We start from the raw sequence: 19,328 nt of genomic DNA, 5'->3' as shown, positions 1-19,328 counted from the left end.
ACTGTACTTACAGGTGCAAGCCCTGACAAATACTGGTAGAACACGTCCAAGTCCTTTGGAAGAAGCAATGGAACTTTATCAGATTGGCAGATTCTTGGAACTGGATATACTTTCTCAGGGTTGTGAAGATTTAATTTTAGAGTGGCTCACTTTGGAATCACTACCAACAGTATTGAGATGGGGAAGCCAACCTCATGGTTCAGCTTGGGTACACCGTCAGGCTCTTCACTTTTTACGAGAGGAGTTTCAGACAGTGGCACAGTCACCTGTATTACACCAGCTTGATAAATCTCACTTGATTGATGCTCTGCACAGTCACTTCTTGCAGGTATGACTTATTTTTATATTAACTAATGGGACTCAGTAAGTTATTTTCTGCTTGTTGTTCTTGCTTGTATTCTGTATTCAAGTGTTTCGCATTATTTAAGTCAATATATGGATTGTGGTGGTGCACTGATTAAGACACTGGACTTGTACCCAACTACTCTGGATTGTCTTCTGTGGTTTTTCTAAACTATTTCAAGTAAATGGTGCAGTTAGTCCTCCAACAACGTTATGACTGATTTTTCTCATCTGTACCTAATGTGAACCTAGGCTTTGTTTCCAATACCTTAGTGCCAAATAAATGCTAGCTCTGATGTCATTATTTCTTCCCTTTCTTCAGTTAGATAGCAGTGCATTAGCTATGACACGGAAGACTTGCAAAAAGCTTTATATCATATGAGGATAGTAAGGTGGTAGTTGTTTGTTCAAGAGAAACTATGTTAATCTTTGAGCACATGTAAGAGTTTCTGCTACTTCTCCATATTACCCAATCATACTGAATTTAAATGGGAGGTGTTGCAAATTTGTTACCTACTCCAGTTATCTGGATGACCTTGCATCAATTAATTCTAGGTATGAACTGCAAACAGAAGTGCGAAAATGTTTAGTTTATAAATTAGGCCTACTGTATTTTTCAAAGTGAGGAAAAACACTCCTATTAATCACATTACATGAGCCTTGATTTTTCGACTGAAATGGAAGCTGACAAGATTGCCTTGATGACATTAAACATTTTCTTGCACAATCACAGGTATTTAAAGGTAGTGAGATGACACTTCGCAGACCATATTATAGATTTAGATGAAATAATTTTTTTTTAACTGTTGGGACTTTACTTGCTGAGATATTTATGAAAGTACATATGTGTTTGTGTTACCCACAAGCCAAAGTTCGTTACATAGTTGGCTGGTTAGTTAGTTGTTGTTGTTGTTGTTGTTGCGTGTTCCATGGATCATTTTGCATGGTATGTACATGTGGTTACATTGTGAATATTTCTAAGTTTTTAAAAGTTTTTGTTGTTTATTTTTCATGACAAAAAGAAAAAAGATATGCAGATATGAGTTAGTAACTCCTACCCACCACCTGTAACACCTTACAATAGTAGAAATTATTCCACAAAATAAGAATTGTCGGAAATACGGAAGCGTCCGATCCCACCCGTCTGCTTTGACCCATGACGTCACAAATATGGCGGAAACAAAAACACACACACTTTCCACAAGAAGCCTAATGACACTAACGGGACAAGCGCGGGAAATGGGGTGTTTTGGGTGGGGGGCAAACTAAATATAAACAAATTTAGACGCCTTGCGTAGCTACAACGTGTAAGTGAAGACAGCCATGCATGAATACCCACCCACCTCCCCAGGGGTTCGTAACTCCTGCAACCCATAGAAGATAAAGATGCTGATTAGTGTTTTTTGTCTTTAAAAAAAAAATCTCACGGGATAGAACGAACAGATCAGAAAGATAAATATAATAAACTAAAACAGAAATTCAAGGAAACAGATAATTAAAATAAGTAATAAGTGTTTTTAAATTAAAAAAAAAAAAAAAAACTCACGAGATAGAACGAACAGATCAGAAAAGTAAATAAAATAAGATAAAACGGAACTGGAGACAGCCACACTGAAACCAAACTCCGTGCCGTCATGACGTCACACACGACAACACCCTTACGTCACGGGTCAAAGCCGACGCGTTGGATCGGACGCTTCTGTTGCCCCGAATTGTCAAGGGGAATCGGTCTCAGTTCATTTTCAAATTTTGCTTTGCTGTCTGACACTTTTTGTATCACTGGAATATTTTTGTTGGAGCATTGTGCACCCATTTTTGTGCTAAAGACAACTTTAATGTGGAGTTATGAATGTCATTTTTCCTTCTGGTATTGTAATCATGTACATGATTGTCCATTTTTATCTGTAGTGGCTTAGTCACAAAAAACTTCATGAGGGTATAAATATATTGCGAAGCAGTGATCAAGAATATCCAACTCCATAAACATGTCTGTAAGATGATTGTGGGGCAGCACCACATATCATTCGTACAACATGTTTTTGAGCAACAAAGACTTTCTTTCTTAAAGATGAGCTACCCCAGAACATTATTCTGTATGACATTATTGATGAAAATATGCCAACTTGCTGATTTCTCTCCCCAAGATATGCAGTGATTCTATGTGCAAATGTGCTTGAACTAGGTTATTCTGGTATTTCCTCACCATATGCTACACTTATCGTTGATGTAATACCTCTAGATGAGCAGAACTGAATATGTTGTGCCTTTTTTAAAATTGAGGGTGAGACCATTCACAGGAACCAGTCAATGATACTTTTAGGAACATTTTTTACCATTTCTTCTGATTCTGTATGTATGCTTGGATTGATTGCAATGCTAGTGTCTTCCACAAACGAACTAATTCTGCTTGTTCTGTATTAGCAAGATCCTGTAGTATGTGGAAAAATAGTGGACCTAAGATTGAGCCTTTGTCTGCCCCATACATGATTTCTCCCGTCACTATTACATCCCTGAATTATATTGGTTGAATTACTAAGTACAAATTTCTGCATTTTATTGCTTAGAAAAAACATTATTTGTTAGTTGGATATACCATCAATCCTATGAAACTTCAGTTTATATAGGAGAATACTGTGATTCACACAGTCAGATGCCTTAAATAGCTCACAGAAAATACCATCTGGCACCATTTTATTATTTAATGTTTGTAAAATTCGGTGAATGATCATGTAAGTGGCATTCTCAGTAGAGCAACTGTTCTATAACCCAAACCGTGATTTGATGATGATATTATTGTTGCTAAGGTGGGATACTATGCTAGAATACATCACCTTCTCAAAAATTTTGAAAAATGGTATTGGTAGTGAAACAGGTTTTGCTTCTTGGCACTATTCTTAACTCAAATACAGCACTAAGCAAAAAACTACATGAAATAAAACAAACTCATTAAAGCAGTTATCAGATTAGAATGAATTATTTATTCAAACAGTACTTTTGTATTGAAATGGAGGGAGGATGTTCCTTGCCATGTATGACTCTCACAGGTTCAACAAGGTGGTTACTAAGTCCAAATATGAAGTGAATTGACTGAGTATATTGAAATAATAAGTGGAGGAAGTGGGGAGGAGAGTGGGTGTGATGGGAGAGGGAGATGGTCTTCATCCCTAGGTTACATTTGTCAACAGTTCAGATTGTGACATTCTTCAGGGAAAATGTGGAGACGTACATGCATATTTGGCAATAGTTGTAGGTGTAGTATTCAGAACAGGATTAGGACAACTAACCACAGCAGCAAGTTAGAGCTCTCTGTCCTATTTATTAAGTTGCTACAGTAGTCAGGTGACGCAGGTAGTAGCACACATCCATCACCATAGAATACAATGGACTATAAATTCAGTTACTGATAATGCAGATATTTATATAATTAATTTTCTTCTTATTTGTGTCTGTTCTCAAATGATTTATTAGGCTTTCATGAATTGTCATATTTGGTAGTGAAATTAAAAAGAAGGGAATGCCACGTAGTACACCATGTGACCATACTTCTCTAAGAACCTCTCAAAATATGCTCTTTGTTACATTGTGATATGCATGTAAATGAATCTACTTGATTACTCTGCAATACACACTTAAGTGATTGGCAGAGGATTCATTGAGCCACTTTGACTAGTGACCATTCCATTCTCAAATCTTTCCATGCGTGCACTGATTTCTCTATTTCATCATGATGGTTCAGCAACGTGGGTGGGAGTTGTCGAGATATTTTGACATTCGGAGGAGAAATAGGTGATTGAAATTTTGTGGAAATATCTCGCCACAGTGAAAAAGCCTTTGTTTTAATGAATGTCACCCACAACTCACTTATCATATCTATTACCACCCCCCCCCCCCCGCCCCTCATTTTGCAGTATTACCAAATGAGCTGCCTCCCCCAGGGTGTCACATCCGTCTTGTGAGTTCATACATGGTCACCATGGGGTCCCAGCACTTCTTCTCTATCTGTGCTGCAAGTCTATCTTCCTACTGTTCATTTTTCCTGTCTACTTTTCCATTGGATGGTCTTCTTGGCACCAGTTGTTCTTGGAACTTTTTTGTTTTGGACACTCTTTTTCTACAGTCTTCTTGTTGCATTTGACTTGCTACTTCTTTTCTAAATTTAATGGAATGTGGATCACACAGGGAAGGTCACCCAGTGTGACAGATAATCCACTTTTATTCCTTCCTCTCTTTGCACCCTTTTTTCTTGCAGCAGTACTGGGCCCATAACCCAGCAAGATAGTCATTCCATATGCGAGGTGGTGGGGTAGGGAGGAAGGGTTGTCAAATATGTGCACTGTGGTAGCCCCCTGACCAATCAGGGATTGCACTGTTGGTGCCTGAGCTGGAAACTCCCCGCGCAAGCCAAGGAGTACGTGCCTGTCATGGCTGGGGCATGGGGACTCTGGGCAATGGTTTACTGGCCAGGTAAACCGAGTTAGAGAACTGCTACAGAAGCAAAGGGAACTTCACAGCAAACATAAACATAGCCAAAGCCTTGCAGACAAACAAAAATTACACGAAGCGAAATGTAGTGTGAGGAGGGCTATGTGGGAGGCGTTCAATGAATTCGAAGTAAAGTTCTATGCACTGACTTGGCAGAAAATCCTAAGAAATTTTGGTCGTATGTCAAAGCGGTAGGTGGATCAAAACAAACTGTACAGACACTCTGTGACCAAAATGGTACTGAAACAGAGGATGACAGACTAAAGGCCGAGATACTAAATGTCTTTTTTCCAAAGCTGTTTCATAGAGGAAGACTGCACTGTAGTTCCTGCTCTACATTGTCTCACAGATGAAAAAATGGTAGATATAGAAATAGGTGACAGAGGGATAGAAAAACAATTAAAATCGCTCAAAAGAGGAAAATTGTACTGGAATGCAGGAGGATCTGCTGCGAATTGACACATGGTGCAGGGAATGGCAATTGTATCTCAATGTAGACAATTGTAATGTGCTGCGAATACATAGATCCTTTATCATTTAGCTACAATATAGCAGGTCAGCAACTGGAAGCAGTTAATTCCATGAATTATCTGGGAGTAGGCATTAGCAGTGATTTAAAATGGAATGACCATATAAAATTAATCGTCGGTAAAGCAGATGCCAGACTGAGATTCATTGGAAGGATCCTAAGGAAATGCAGTCGGAAAACAAAGGAAGTAGGTTACAGTACACTACACACAGAGTGAATACTCTAGGCTTCATCTTTGCCTTCGAAGGTGACTCTTGGCCTGCAAAGGTCAAGGTGATCATGTATCACTGTGATGTCAAACCATATATTCCTCCTCCAATGGTGCTAAAAATGCGTGCATTTTGGACACATCTTCACATTGCAGTGCCAGGCCCATCTGTAGGAATTGTGGCTGTCAGTTGCAAATAAATGCTCCTTGTACCCCTCCACCATCTGTGTCAGCTGTGGGGAGCACCATTCGTCCTGTTCACCAAACTGCACCGTTTTGAAATGGAAGAAGAAAATCCAGGAATACGAAATGCAATGGCCTACATCCTACATGTATGACAGTGACGTATGCTACTGATACGATGACATTATCCTCTTTAGTTACTGTGCCATCGCCCTCTGTCTCTTCTGCATATAGTCCTCGGGCTGCCCACCTACACCCCTTCCCCTAGTGGTTGAGGGTCGTGCTCCTACTGCTTCTCCCACACCCCATTTGGGAGTGATGACTTCCTATCCACCGGGGGCGTCAGCCCCAAACCCCAGCTGGAGAAGCAATGCCCTCCTCCAGCTTCTCTTACCAGGAAGGGGGTCCCTTGGGACAGTCTGTTCCCAGGTCTATGCTGAGCTGCAACTGGATGCCAGCCTGTGACTGAAGGAGCCAGCAGTTGCAGGTTGTAGGACTTCACATTCCTCCTCTGTACCAGAATCCAGGAGAGACAAGCCCTGCCAGGCATTGCATGTTTTGCCTCTGTATCTGAGGCAGCGTTTCTGGTGGCTCATGTGGCCCCAGACCCCCCAGCATACCCTGATTTGAAGCAAATGTGTACTGTTGGTGTGTCGTGACAACCAGTGGCAGCAGGCAGCACTGAGGTATGACCTACATCCTTGGTTGCTTCATGCCCCCACAGGATACTGATAGTGTGATCCTGCAGTGGAACTGTAGCAGTTTTTACCACCACTTGACTGAGCTATGACCCCTTTTGTGCATGTTCCCTGTTTTTTGCATCACCCTCAAGGAAACTAGTGTCCCGGCAATGTGAACCTCTACCCTCATGACTATCAGGGCTATTTTAAGAATCATACTATCTATGAAAGTGCATTGGGTGATGTGTTCAGACACTTATCAGTGGATTGTCAACATCGCTTGCTTCCCATTTTCAACCGTATCAGAAGCAAGGGTGAGTTCGTATCCCAGTGGCAAGAAAGCCTGATAGCCCCAGTACTGAAACCAGGTAAACAACCCCTTGAGATGGATATCTATCCGCCCAATTACCCTCACTAATCTTCTCTGCAAGTTCCTCAAACATATGGTGAGCCGACAGCTGTGGTTGGTACCTTAAGTCTCGGAGTCTTTTGGCTCCGTCCCAGGGTGGTTTTTGCCAAGGCCATTCTACTGCTGATAATATGGTCTGCCTGGAGTCTGCTATTCAGTTAGCTTGTGCCTGGCGTCAACATCTTATTACTGTCTTCTTTGACTTGCATAGGGCTTACAGTGCCACATGGCATTACCACATCATCGCTGCGCTCCACGATTGGGGTCTCCAGGCCCAACTCCCGATTTTTGGCCAGAACTTCTAGTCTCACTGGGGGTTGAAGTTGGTGCTTTCCACACTACTCACCATGTACTAGAGAATGGTGTCCCACTTTTTCTAGTGCTGTCAGTGGTCTAGCTACAGCTATAGGGTCTACAGAGTAATTCTTCCTGTTTTGCTCCTCAACTGTGGGTGTTGCTGAACGCTGAGTGCAGGGTGTCATAGAAAAGGTGCAGTCTGGGGTTCTCACCCATAGCTTCTGGTTTTATGCCAATAAGACAGGTGTCGTGCTCTTCTGTTGCCATTTTACTGCCAATCCTCAACCAAAACACCCTTGAGGACCAAATGGTTCAGTGTGGTGGTGTCTTAACATTTTTTGGGTTGGCCTTCAGTACCAGTTGACGTTGTTTCGTCAACTTGAGCAAACATGCTGGTCACACCTTAATACTCCTTGCTGTCTCAGTAACACCAGCTGGGGTGCAGACTGCTCTACACTTTCCCACTCTACAAAGCTCTGATTCTGTCACATCTCGATTATGGAAACCTGGCATATGTCTCGGCAACAGCTTCAGCATTGCGGATGCTTGACCCAGTTCACCATTATGAGGCCCAACTTGCAACATGTGGCTATTGGATCAGCTCTGTGAACAGCTTACTTGCAGAGGCTAGTGTCCCTCTCCTACAGATCAGCCACCAACAACTGCTGCTCAACTATGCAATACACAGTTGCTGCTCCCTTAAGTATGTGAACTGCCGTGTCCTTTTTCCTGCACACAATGGAGGGACAAGACTGGAGTCATGTTCTGAACTCCAATTTCCCCACTGTCGCCTCTAGTCAGCGAGCATTCGTGTATGTCCCCATGATGTATACGGCATCCTAAGATCTGTCTCCAGTTATCCTTGGGACTGAAAGACTATGTTGACTCCATGGTTTTTTGCCCCTGTTCCTGGCCATTCTTACTCGTTTCCAGGTTCAGAAGTGGCACACACTAGTGGCCCTACTATTGATGTATGAACCGTTTCTGCCAACACTCGTGTAATATTCTCTGCTGAAAGATGAAGTATATTCACTGCAGAATTGGTGGTCATTACTTGAGACCTCAGCCACCTTTGTTCTTGCACTGGCTAGTTGTTCTTAATCAGCAGTGACTCCTTGAGTAGTCTTCAGGCTGTTGACCAGTGCTACCCTCAACAGTCATTGGTTGTGACTATCCAGGGTCTCCTGTATGGCCTACACCATGCTAGAGAGTTGGTCATGTTTATATGAGACCTTGGTCACTTAGGGATCCTAAGGTATGAACGTGCTGGCAGGTTGGCAAAATGGGCTACCAAGATGCCAACTTCTGAGATGGGGATACTGGAAACAGTCGGATGACTGTACGCTGACAATTGTTGGAGGTTTGGAGTGTGGATTGGTGTGCCCTGGTTTCTCCGAATAAACTGCAAACTGTAAAGGAGACCACAACCATGTGGCAGTGTTCCCTCCCTGCTTCTCTCAGGGAATCTACTGTCCTCTGTCAGCTTCTCATTGGCCTCACTTGGCTGACCCACAGTGACATGCTCTGATGTGAGGATTCACCCCATTGTCAGTGTGGTGCCCACCTTCACAGTGGCCCACATCCTTCTGGACTGATCTAATTTGGCCACCTTACAGCAAAACCTTAAACTTGCTGACACACTAGCTATAGTGCTATAGGGCTTTCCTGGGGTCTTCAGCTGCTTTGTGTGTGGAGCAGCTCTCCCACCTTCACCCTTTTATCCCTCTCTCACTTCTACTTGATTCTATCTCTTGGCTTTCTTGATTCTTGGGTACGGTTAGGTCCATTGGGATTTGTCTTTTGTGTCCTTTCTCTGTGGGACTGTTCCTGGCTTGACACACAAAAAATTAAGAGCCCGATGACCTTGTAGTTTGGTCCCTTTGATCCCAACAATCCATCCTTCCAAATGAGCTAACCTTCTTTGATCTTTTTTTTAATGTCCTACATCAGTGCTATCAGTTAAGGACCCCATACTGTACAGTAATACTCCAGAAAACTATGGACAATCATAGTGTTGAGAGTCTCTGAGTAGATTAATCTTCTATAGGTATTCTGCCAGTCTGCTCTGATTGGAAGCCACTTGTGAGGAATCGTGTCACAGACTACTGGAAATTGTTACTTCATGTGAATAAAGAGCGAGTAGTGTTTCAAAAGAACAATATTCTGAATATGGTTTGGTTGTGTGTCAGTAGAATGTTTTCTTCATGGTAGTTCATAATGTTTGTGCAGAATATATGTTCCAAAATCCTGCAATCAATCAATATCCTTGATAGGTGTCTATAAGTCATCAGATTACCTTTATTTCCGTTCTTGTGCATTGGTGTGAGCTGTGCAACTTGCTAGTCTTTAGGTACAGATATTTCATAAAGTTTCATATGATTGCTAAGTTACTATATAAGCATACTCTGAAAGGAGGCCAATTGGTGCATGGTCTTGGCCAGAACACTTGCCTTTATTAAGTTACTTCAGTTTGTTTCATTGCATTTATTTCCAAATTTCTCTGATTTGAATTCAGGAATGTTTCCTGCATTTATTTTTGTTAATGAATGTTAGAAATCCATTTTTAGTAAGTCTACTTTAGTGACACAGTCGTTGTTAGCGTTGCCACTGCTCTCTCTCACAGCATAGGTATTGACTGTGTCTTGTGAGTCGTACACATTATAAATGGGCATAATCACTTTGGATTTTATGACAGGTTTCAAGACAGAGTTTCATTGTGGAACCCATTAAAAGCTTCTTGTATTGTAGCCCACACTTATTTTCGAGCATCTGTAAACCATTTCCAGTCTTGGAAATGGTGTGTTCCTTTAAATCTGGTATGCCTTTTTTCATTGCTTCTGAAACAGTGTCCTGGCCTGTTGTGTACCATGAGGGATCTGTCAATCTCTTATTAACCTACTTGGTGTAAGACTTTGTTGCCATCGCCCCAGGAAAGCCACATTTGGTTGATGCTTACATGGATAGTGTGGGGCTGGAAGCTGTCTCCTAGAGATCCGAGTTTGAATGGTACATGATAATTGGGCTCCCAAGTCCAGGCACTGAGTTGGAGAAATTTCATACGTGTTAAACATGCTTAGGTTCACTGCTGGTGATATGCTGCTGATATGAAGTGGAAATGTCACTGAAGCATTAAACACAATCCTTGCTCATATGAGCCCAAAAATTAAATGATTAAGGAGTACTGAATTTTAAAATCTAATACATCAACTGATTACTGTACATCTTTGTCGTCTGTTAAAGATAACGTCCATTGCAGCTCAAGCACAGATCTTCATTGAAATGTATAGAATTTTGTTTTAATCACTGTACTGCTACACAGAACATATTGATTAGAAGAACAAATGTGCAGTTTCATTAAATGACTGCAAAACAATTCCAACACTGATATATGAGGTGGTAGAAGAAGTTTGTACGCAGTGATTAGTTATAATACTTGATGTTGTTGTGATTATGAGCAGACTTGGTGGATGTCTGGTGATTGGTACTCAACTGGTCTTCCCCCCCCCCCCCCCCCCCCCACCTGTAGTTTAGGCTCGGGCTATTAGTTTTGGTTGATAAAATGCTCCCTCATTTTTTGAAAAGGCATCTTTACTATGTTGGTATAGTTATTCTGCTCTATCCAAAGCTAGTACCATTGCATTAAGGTTAAAAAATAAATGGATTTGATGGATTTGCTCAATCCAAGCTCTGATCTGAAACCTACAAATGTCTTTGGGATGAACTACTATGTTCGTTGGATGTCAAATATGTTCTGTCAGAAGCTTACAAATAACTATTCATACAGTGCTGCAAAGGATGAAACTAAATTACACTTTCATTGTGGCTGAACTTTGTAGAATTCAGATCTTAAAAAGCAAATGTTGTAATTGTGACAGAGATTCTCAACCTTGTTATTTCTGTGACTAGTGCTGTTGAAATGGACAACAGTAGATGTCCAGAAAGCTTTGGTCTCATAATGTATATTGATGAGAACTGACGCAATTCAGTGCTTGCTTGTCAAAATGAGATACTAATTGGATTTTTAAGGAATTTCTTCAATTCAAAACATCAGCTAACTTTAGTCAACTGTTATATTGCTGAAGAAATGGCACTGCTTGGTGAGAGGTCGGTAACTGTGATAGTTGCAGAAAAGTTTCCTACTTCAAAGTGTAGCTTATATACTTTTGTCTTCCATATGATACTACATGTTGGGAAGTAGTAGTATCATTTTTGTTAAGTGAACCCATGAGGAATCAGCTTTTTGCCTTTACAGAGTTCGTGCAAGTCATGGGTAGTTGTGGAATGTAGTTTGTCCATTATCACTGAGTCCCAAATGATTTGCCAGGACTGAAATGTGTTGGCACTTGCAACTCTCATTTCCAGTGAATACTTCTGAGACAGGTTAAATCTGTGTTTTGAGAGCTCAATTTTTTGAATTATGTATGGTTTGTTCTTACCAATTCATAGCTCTGTTGTAATAAAATTAAGACTATTAAGCCAAAAAAGGCACATTTGACTTTCATTGTGTTCTGTCTACGTGATCATGTAGCAGTTTAGCATTACCAGGTGTTGATATGAGTAACTAGAAATAGCACCTTTTGTTATAAATGCTGTCCAATAGTTCTTTCTTATTTACTTCTTAGCAAGTAATGCCACAGTTATCAAAAATAATAAATCCATCAAGTTTCAACTCAATATGACATTTTCACTAGTATACAAATTAAAAAACTTGCTGTTACAGTTTGTATACATTTTTCAACCCAAAGCAACAAATGATGGTACTGAAGTTCGTCTGATGCTAGAGGAATATAATCCAGATTTGTGAGTGTGGCATGCATAGCTGGCTCTAATTCCAAACAGTATCTCCCAAAATTGTTTTGTTTTCTTCTTACATGTGTTAGGGAATCAGTGAAAAGCTTAACATAGCTAAGGTTAATTCAGCACAGGAATATTTATTTAAGCAAAAGCAGGTACTATATCAGCTGAAAGATGCGGATAATTTTAATGTTGAACCAGTGACGCACAATGAAGTAGAAAAGACTGTCAAATGGATGAAATGTAATAAATTCATGGGACCAGGACCTTGAATTACACATAAGTATAGGGTTAGTGAAATATGGACAGAGTACCTCATGGGAAATATTGGCGTGCTTCTTTAATAAACTGGTGATGGAAGATGAAGAGCTAACAGAATATTTTAATATTTCTATAATAAGTTACATTAGCAAAAAAGGAAACTGACTTCAGTGTAACCAGTTCATTAGGAAATTTGTGTGGTAGGATTCTGAGAAACAGTTGAAGCAGAAATTGTAGACATCAAAGAATAGAGTGGATTTAGAGCAGGTCGATTGTATGTTGATAATATGTTCTCCCTATGCCTGCAGATATTAAAAAAAAAAAAAAAATCTTAATGAAATTTGGAAACACATTTAGTTTTCATCGATCTTGAGAAAGCTTATGACATCTCTGGTACCGAGCGCCATGGGTTTCGAATCCGCGCCAGACGCCATGGAACTCGATGACCACTAGAGGTCTCTGCAGTAGTTGCACCGTAAGCCGTGGCTGCGTGTGCTCCTGGCCCCAAGTCTAACGTGAAGGCGCCACTGTGGAGCACGTAGTCCCAGTGGCCAGTAGCGACATACCCTGTTGTGTATTTAGGCGGCTGCCTCTCACTCAGTGAGGCAAAGATTTGCGTTGAGTTGGTTGATATCTCGCTTACAGGTATCGTGTTTACGTTGCGTGTGCTTACTTCCCATTTATGAGTGGACATTGTTTTGATTTCGTCAGGTTATCTCTTGGGACCCCATTGCTTAATACTTTGTTGCTGATCTTGGTGTCTTGCTCGGTTGTCTGTCGTCACGCCTGTTCGCGGGCTGCTCCCATTCGGTCCCACTGCGTTTTCGTTAACAGCAACCCCATGACTGTTCCTGTCATGGTTACAACAACGACCCTCTTAACCAAGCTATTTGAAGAACTGGAACTATGTGGTATTCATTGTCTCGTTATACGTAAGAAGTATGTATGACATACATAAAGATGTGCATGTAAGGTTAAGGGTAGGATCTATAAGCTATAAATCTTTTAAAATGAAGGATTGAATCAAGGCAATTGATAATCTCACATTATTCATAAATATATCTACAAATCATCTTGCAGATCTGGAAAAACAAATGCAATAGAACAGGAATTCAATTATAAGACCACTGTATGTACTGTATATCCTTTTATTTGCATAAGACCAGGTGGTGGTTGTGAACGATGATGAAGGTGTATGATGATAAAATTAATTGAATATAGCAAATTGGCACTGAAGTTGAACATCAAGGAGATAGAATACTGAACCATAGGAACACAATTGATAGATCTTGAAATAACAGACAATGTAACCATCGATAATTGTGAATAATGTGAATACCTAGAGAGTATAATTAATTAAAGATGGAACCTGCAAAGATGACTTGAGAAACAGATTGGCCCCAGGAAGGAGAGCAATATCAAAATTGAACTCCCTTTTGTGGTCCACAAAAATTGGATTGAAAAAAAAACTTAATAAATGTGAAGCCATTATTGAACCAATTACTATCTATGTTTTGGAGTGCTGGATTGTTACAGAGAAGAAACGCAAGAAGACTGAAATTGTAGAAACGGACTTTCTAAGATGAGCATCAAGGATGTACCATTTATAACAAAAAACAAATGAGGAGGTGTAGGACATAATGCAAAGGAAAGATACCATGATGGATGAATTAGAACGTTGATACCTTTTTTTGGTTTGGACACTTAATGAGACTGAGACAAGAAAGATTACCAAAAAATGTATTTGAACATAGACCAACGAATAGAGGGTGCAGAAAAGACCTCGACTTAAATCGACCCAAAGGATGGAAAGGAATATGACAAATATAGAAATTTGACTGCCAATATGTATAAATACGTTCAATTTCTTATCCTTCTTGCTAGGTGGAATTCTTGAGCATTCAAATGTATTTATTGACAATTAATGTTTTACATGTTCCAGTCATCTGTTTTTAGTTTCACAGTTTACATTTATGATGTGTTATTGATTTCAGAGTTATGTTTCTAACATATTTAGCATCCGTATTACTGTCCAGTGAGTTGACTGTGGAATACAGCGAGCAAATGAGATAGATGCACATAGAAGATATATTGAGACATGCTGGGCCTTCACAATTTATCTTCTGTGTGTACACTATTTGATTTGCTGGCTGTATTCTGTAGTTGATTGACTGGACCGTACTATGGACGTCTGAAGATTTAGTTATAGCATAGAAACTGATAACATTTTGTACACATAAACAACAAAAAATAAAATTTTGTTCTTTGGGGCCTGCAGTGCAAAATCTCTCTTTTAATGACATAATTATTTATGAATAATAGCCAGCTACACTGCTATGTAAGTTGTTTATGTTTTATCTCATTCACAATGAGCCCATTTTGGCAAATTGCCATTGTCAGGTGCTCTGTAAATACATAGACAAATGATGGTCTTAATATAATGGTTTTGTAACTATGATCTGAAGATTTATAATATATCATTAGGTGTTTTACCTCACACGTAACATCGTTGTTGTCATGTCCTATATGTTTTGGAATTATTAATTTCTCCCAGGTGTACATTGGAGCTGTATATTGGATGTTACTTGTTTACTATATATGCTATGTTTCTGGCAGCTTGGGTGACAGTGGTCAGCGATGTTACATGTTTACATTGTTACCATTATAAATAAGTGTTGTGTGGAATTCAGTTGCTTATTATTATTTTGTCATATAGGTTTGTTTCTAATTATGTTTTTGCCTAAAGTTAGTTTGTTTTATTTGCCATCTTTATTTTACGTTTTTAATTTTTTTCATAATAATTGTTGTTGTCTATGATTTATGTTGGTGTTCTGTCTCTGCTTTATACTACTCATGTTGCTATCGCTATTTACAAAAATAAAGACAGCTTATTGGAACATGCGAAGCATATGTCATTGATTGTACTGTATATGAATACCTTGTGTTTCTCTTCTGGAAAGTGTGGACAAATATTGATTGTAATTTTCCTCAATATTATAAACTTAATCTATAAAGACATCTTCAACTGAAGGAACCATTTACAGGTTTACCTTGCAGCTGGTGGATGAGTTAAAAGTTAATTCATATGAAAGTAGTTTAAAAACAGACAGTAAAAACCCTAAGGAAAAAATACAATGTTAGCATTAGTAGTTTATCGATCTTCAGCAACTGTAGTTGTATGTATCGAATTAATCAGCATCCAGTTGCGTAAAAGAAATTTAGTTTCTTAACTGGTTTCAGGCATTTAGTGCCCTTCATCAGAAGGCTGTACAGAAAATGTACCACAAAGAAGTAGAATTTAAGTAAGAATATCAAAATTAAGGATGAAAAGTTTCAAATGTTATTTTTGTCGAGTGTCAAGAATAAGATGTATTTTGCATATTGCTGTGGTCCTAAAAAAAATGCAAGAGCGATAAGTAAGACGATAAAGAATAAATTAATGTAATAAGAGCTAGTAAATGCTTACATGTAGTTCATAGTGCCTGCACAAAAACGGTGTAAAGAAGCCAAACAATAGTTGCAGATTTCATGCCAGAACTGGAGCTAATGACGTGCGTTTCTTGAGGATGGTCTCGGTGGGGGTAAAAGTATGATAAAATAATAAAACAAAACCATACACACCTGTAGTTGCCATAAGGCATAATCAAAAATGTAAGTGCACATAAGCAGCATAATAAGTAATGTATAAAAACCTAATGATGAACAAGATAAGTTAATACCAATGACAAGCAGTGCTATGGATGGGAAATTTGGGACCCAATCTCCAAACTGCTGTAGTGAGGTCAGTAGCATGCTAGCAGGGAACCTGTCTGCAAAAACAAAGTGTGAAGTGCATCATGGGGCTGGAACCCATTTCTCAATCATTAACATTAAGTGTCGGAAAGTGACTATAGAGGAAAAGAAGTTTGGGCACAAGTAAATGATAGTGAAACAGATGGTACTGAAATCTGTTCGGATCACAGGTACATACTGTGAAAGAATTGCAACTAGTGGCATTTATACCAGTAGTATGACACTGTAAATTTAAGAACACACCACTGACCTGGTGTATGGATGTCAACGGCATGGTAGCAGGAAATATGTCCACGCAAACAATATATATATATATATATGGAAACATTCCACGCGGGAAAAATTATATATAAAAACAAAGATGAGGTGACTTACCGACGACCTGCCAGCGCTTTCGTTCGGTAAGTCCCCTCATCTTTGTTTTTATATATATATATGTGTGTGTTCTAAATATTGCTTTGGGGTCATTTTCCACAGCACTGTGAGTGATTAGTTTGATGCCATTACCTGACTTTGACATCAGAATGTCATTTATTTATGTGTTTGTTCTTTGATCATTGGACATAATGGTATTGGACCATGGGCTGCTCAATCATTATCAAATTGGTATGAAGTTTGCTCTCAAATCTGGTTTGAAAATTACTATTTAATTTTCTATCATAATGCAGGAGTTTTGATTATATGAGGGAAATTTCATAAGTCATGGCAGTTATGGTATATCATGCAAATGTGTCACATCACCGTAATTACTGTAAATACATTTGAAATCTCACGGCAAACATCACCCAAATCAACCGACAGATTGCGACCGCATTCGTGGATGGCTGAGACCATTGCCTGAAACATCCGTTGTGAGGTTGGCCGTGCTACAAAATGGATCCTCTATTGCCAACCCTACTCACAAGACCTCAGCCCATGCGACTTCGACCACATTCCACATAGGAAACCATTGCAAGGGAGGCGCTTTGCAAACGGGGCAAATGTCCTTACAACATTTCGGTGACAGGCGGCACACATTGATGGCAAAGCCATGGGGGGGGGGGGGGGGGTGTCAGCCCCTTCCCCACGATTGGCAACACTGTGTGTATGCACTGATTGACTATTTTGAAGCATAGTAGCTGATTTTGATTCAGTGCATATCTTAGAGTTCTCATCACAAGATGTACCTTAGTTGCCATGACTTATGGAATGACCCTTGTAAAAAAGAGACTTTGATGCACCTCTGTTCCTATGTGTTCTTGTTGTGATATCCAGGTTTTCAGTGAATATAATATCTCTCTCTCTCTCTCTCTCTCTCTCTCTCTCTCTCTCACACACACACACACACACACACACACACACACACACACACCTTTTGTTTATTTCATTCTTGGTTTCTGCAGATTGTGTGGTTCAGTGTATACCATAATCTCATTAATTTTATGTGTATAGCATTTATAAGGGAGGCATTGTAGGGGCAGTAACATTTCCTTAGAACTGTTTGTGCAGACTAAATTTGGTAATTTTAGTAGCATCTCTGCATGTAATGATATGCTTTTCTCATAATCTTCCATTGGTGTTTGCCACACTGATGTAATGCTCTTGTGTCAACCTAATGGAACATCCATAGACCACACAGCTTGACTTCAGACATTATAATGTGTCAAGAGGTGCAATATAGAGAAGAGATTGATGCACCGCAAATGTGATTTTTCTTTTAGAGAGTCCTCCTCTCCCCAGTGACCTGCAACAGAGTATTCACCTTCCATGCAACAAAATTCGTGCAATTGTTTGATTTTGTCACCTTAAATGGACATTAAATTATTTGAATAGTGTTACTGTAGGTTTTCTCAGCTAGAGTCAGTCTCCATAAAATCTTTCTCAGCTTTAATATACTTATTTTTCTCCTGCCTTTACAGTTGTTTAACAAAAGTGGTCTGAAACTGAATGTTCCAAGTGGGGGGAAGGAGAGCTGAAGTAATAGTAATAAATTGTCATGAAATAAGTAGTAGTATTACTCTATGCATACTATTTGCTTGAAATTTTTTGCAGAAACGTTTTATATCTTTTACTTTTGGAAATAGGGCATCTAAGCTACACTATGGCTAGTTGTGATAATTCGTGTAATCTCTCCTGAATAATCATCCAAGTGCTGCATGCAGGATATAGCTGCTTGGGTGACAGTGTTTATATGGTTGCACAGTACAGTTTCTAATTTTAGTTAATTTTCCATTTAATGAAAGTCGTAGGTCCATTTAGTACTGATCTGCAGTACTCTCAGAGAGGGATATTGATGTACATTACTTACAGAGAATGGAAAAATGACCTTATAATCCTGAAAATGTCACAAAGTGTTCATCTACTAGAGCGTTCTAGGGTAGTTTGTAAAATTACTCCATCAGCCGTATTTTCCATATAATGGTGATAACTGATAGCTCGCTAAAATTGGGTGTAAGAGGCAGTGAAATTCGTGGTTTGAAATGGAGAAGGGTAGTGCGTGAGGCATTAGCCTGTATTGACGTTCTTTCATTTCTGTCTGTCGGATCAGTTTTTGTGATATTTGTGTGAAATATGTAGTGTTATCAGAGTGAAGTTTTCACTCTGCAGCAGAGTGTGCGCTGATATGAAACTTCCTGGCAGATTAAAACTGTGTGCCGAATCAAGACTCGAACTTGGGGTCTTTGCCTTTCAAGGGCAAGTGCTTTATCATCTGAGCTACCCAAGCACGACTCACAGCCCATCCTCACAGCTTTACTTCCACCAGTACCTCATCTCCTACCTTCCAGGAGAGCTTCTGTGAAGTTTGAGAGGTAGGAGACGAGGTGCTGGCAGAAGTAAAGCTATGAGGACGGGTCGTGAGTCGTGCTTGGGGAGCTCAGGTGGTAGAGCACTTGCGTGCGAATGACAAGAGGTCCCAAGTTCGAGTCTCGGTCCATCATACAGTTTTAATTTGCCAGGAAGTAGCATTTAGTGTTACTTTAAGTGTGTGTGTGATTGGGAGAGGGGGGGGGGGGGGGAGAGAGAGAGAGAGAGAGAGAGAGAGAGAGAGAGAGAGAGAGAGAGATATATTTATGCAAAACTGAACTCAACATGGTTTCTGATGTTTTTTGAGATCTCTTGGAAGTATGTTGATCCAGACTTATTGACTGAGTCTCGCTAGAAGAAGGGAAAAGCGTTCTTAAGGATATTGAAACATTAGTTATGGCACCCAATGGAAAAAAGAATGGCAAAATACATTTGTGTGGGAAGTGTGTCTATGAACTTATTTGTATGTCTATCCAGCTGCACACTTAAAAAAAACTGCTTCTACAAAAATATGATGGGGGATATGTATGGCTTGGGCTGTAATGTTGTGTATGCTAACTACATATA

The 19,328-nt window shown here is 39.7% G+C and overlaps 1 protein-coding gene across 1 annotated transcript in view; it reads left to right on the top strand.

Moving 5' to 3' along the window:
• LOC124723203 (BTB/POZ domain-containing protein 7) overlaps positions 1 to 19,328 on the top strand; it is a 50,826-nt gene that overhangs the window by 2,040 nt on the left and 29,458 nt on the right. The window contains exon 4 of the mRNA XM_047248395.1: positions 14 to 328. Coding sequence (XP_047104351.1) covers positions 14 to 328 — 315 coding nt within the window. The remainder of the gene's footprint in view (positions 1 to 13; positions 329 to 19,328) is intronic.

This window comes from Schistocerca piceifrons, chromosome X (assembly GCF_021461385.2).
Source record: "Schistocerca piceifrons isolate TAMUIC-IGC-003096 chromosome X, iqSchPice1.1, whole genome shotgun sequence".
In the NCBI taxonomy this organism is placed as follows: Eukaryota; Metazoa; Arthropoda; class Insecta; order Orthoptera; family Acrididae; genus Schistocerca; species Schistocerca piceifrons.
The sequence above is the reverse complement of the archived record's forward strand: the minus strand, read 5'-3'. Positions and strand labels throughout refer to the sequence as shown.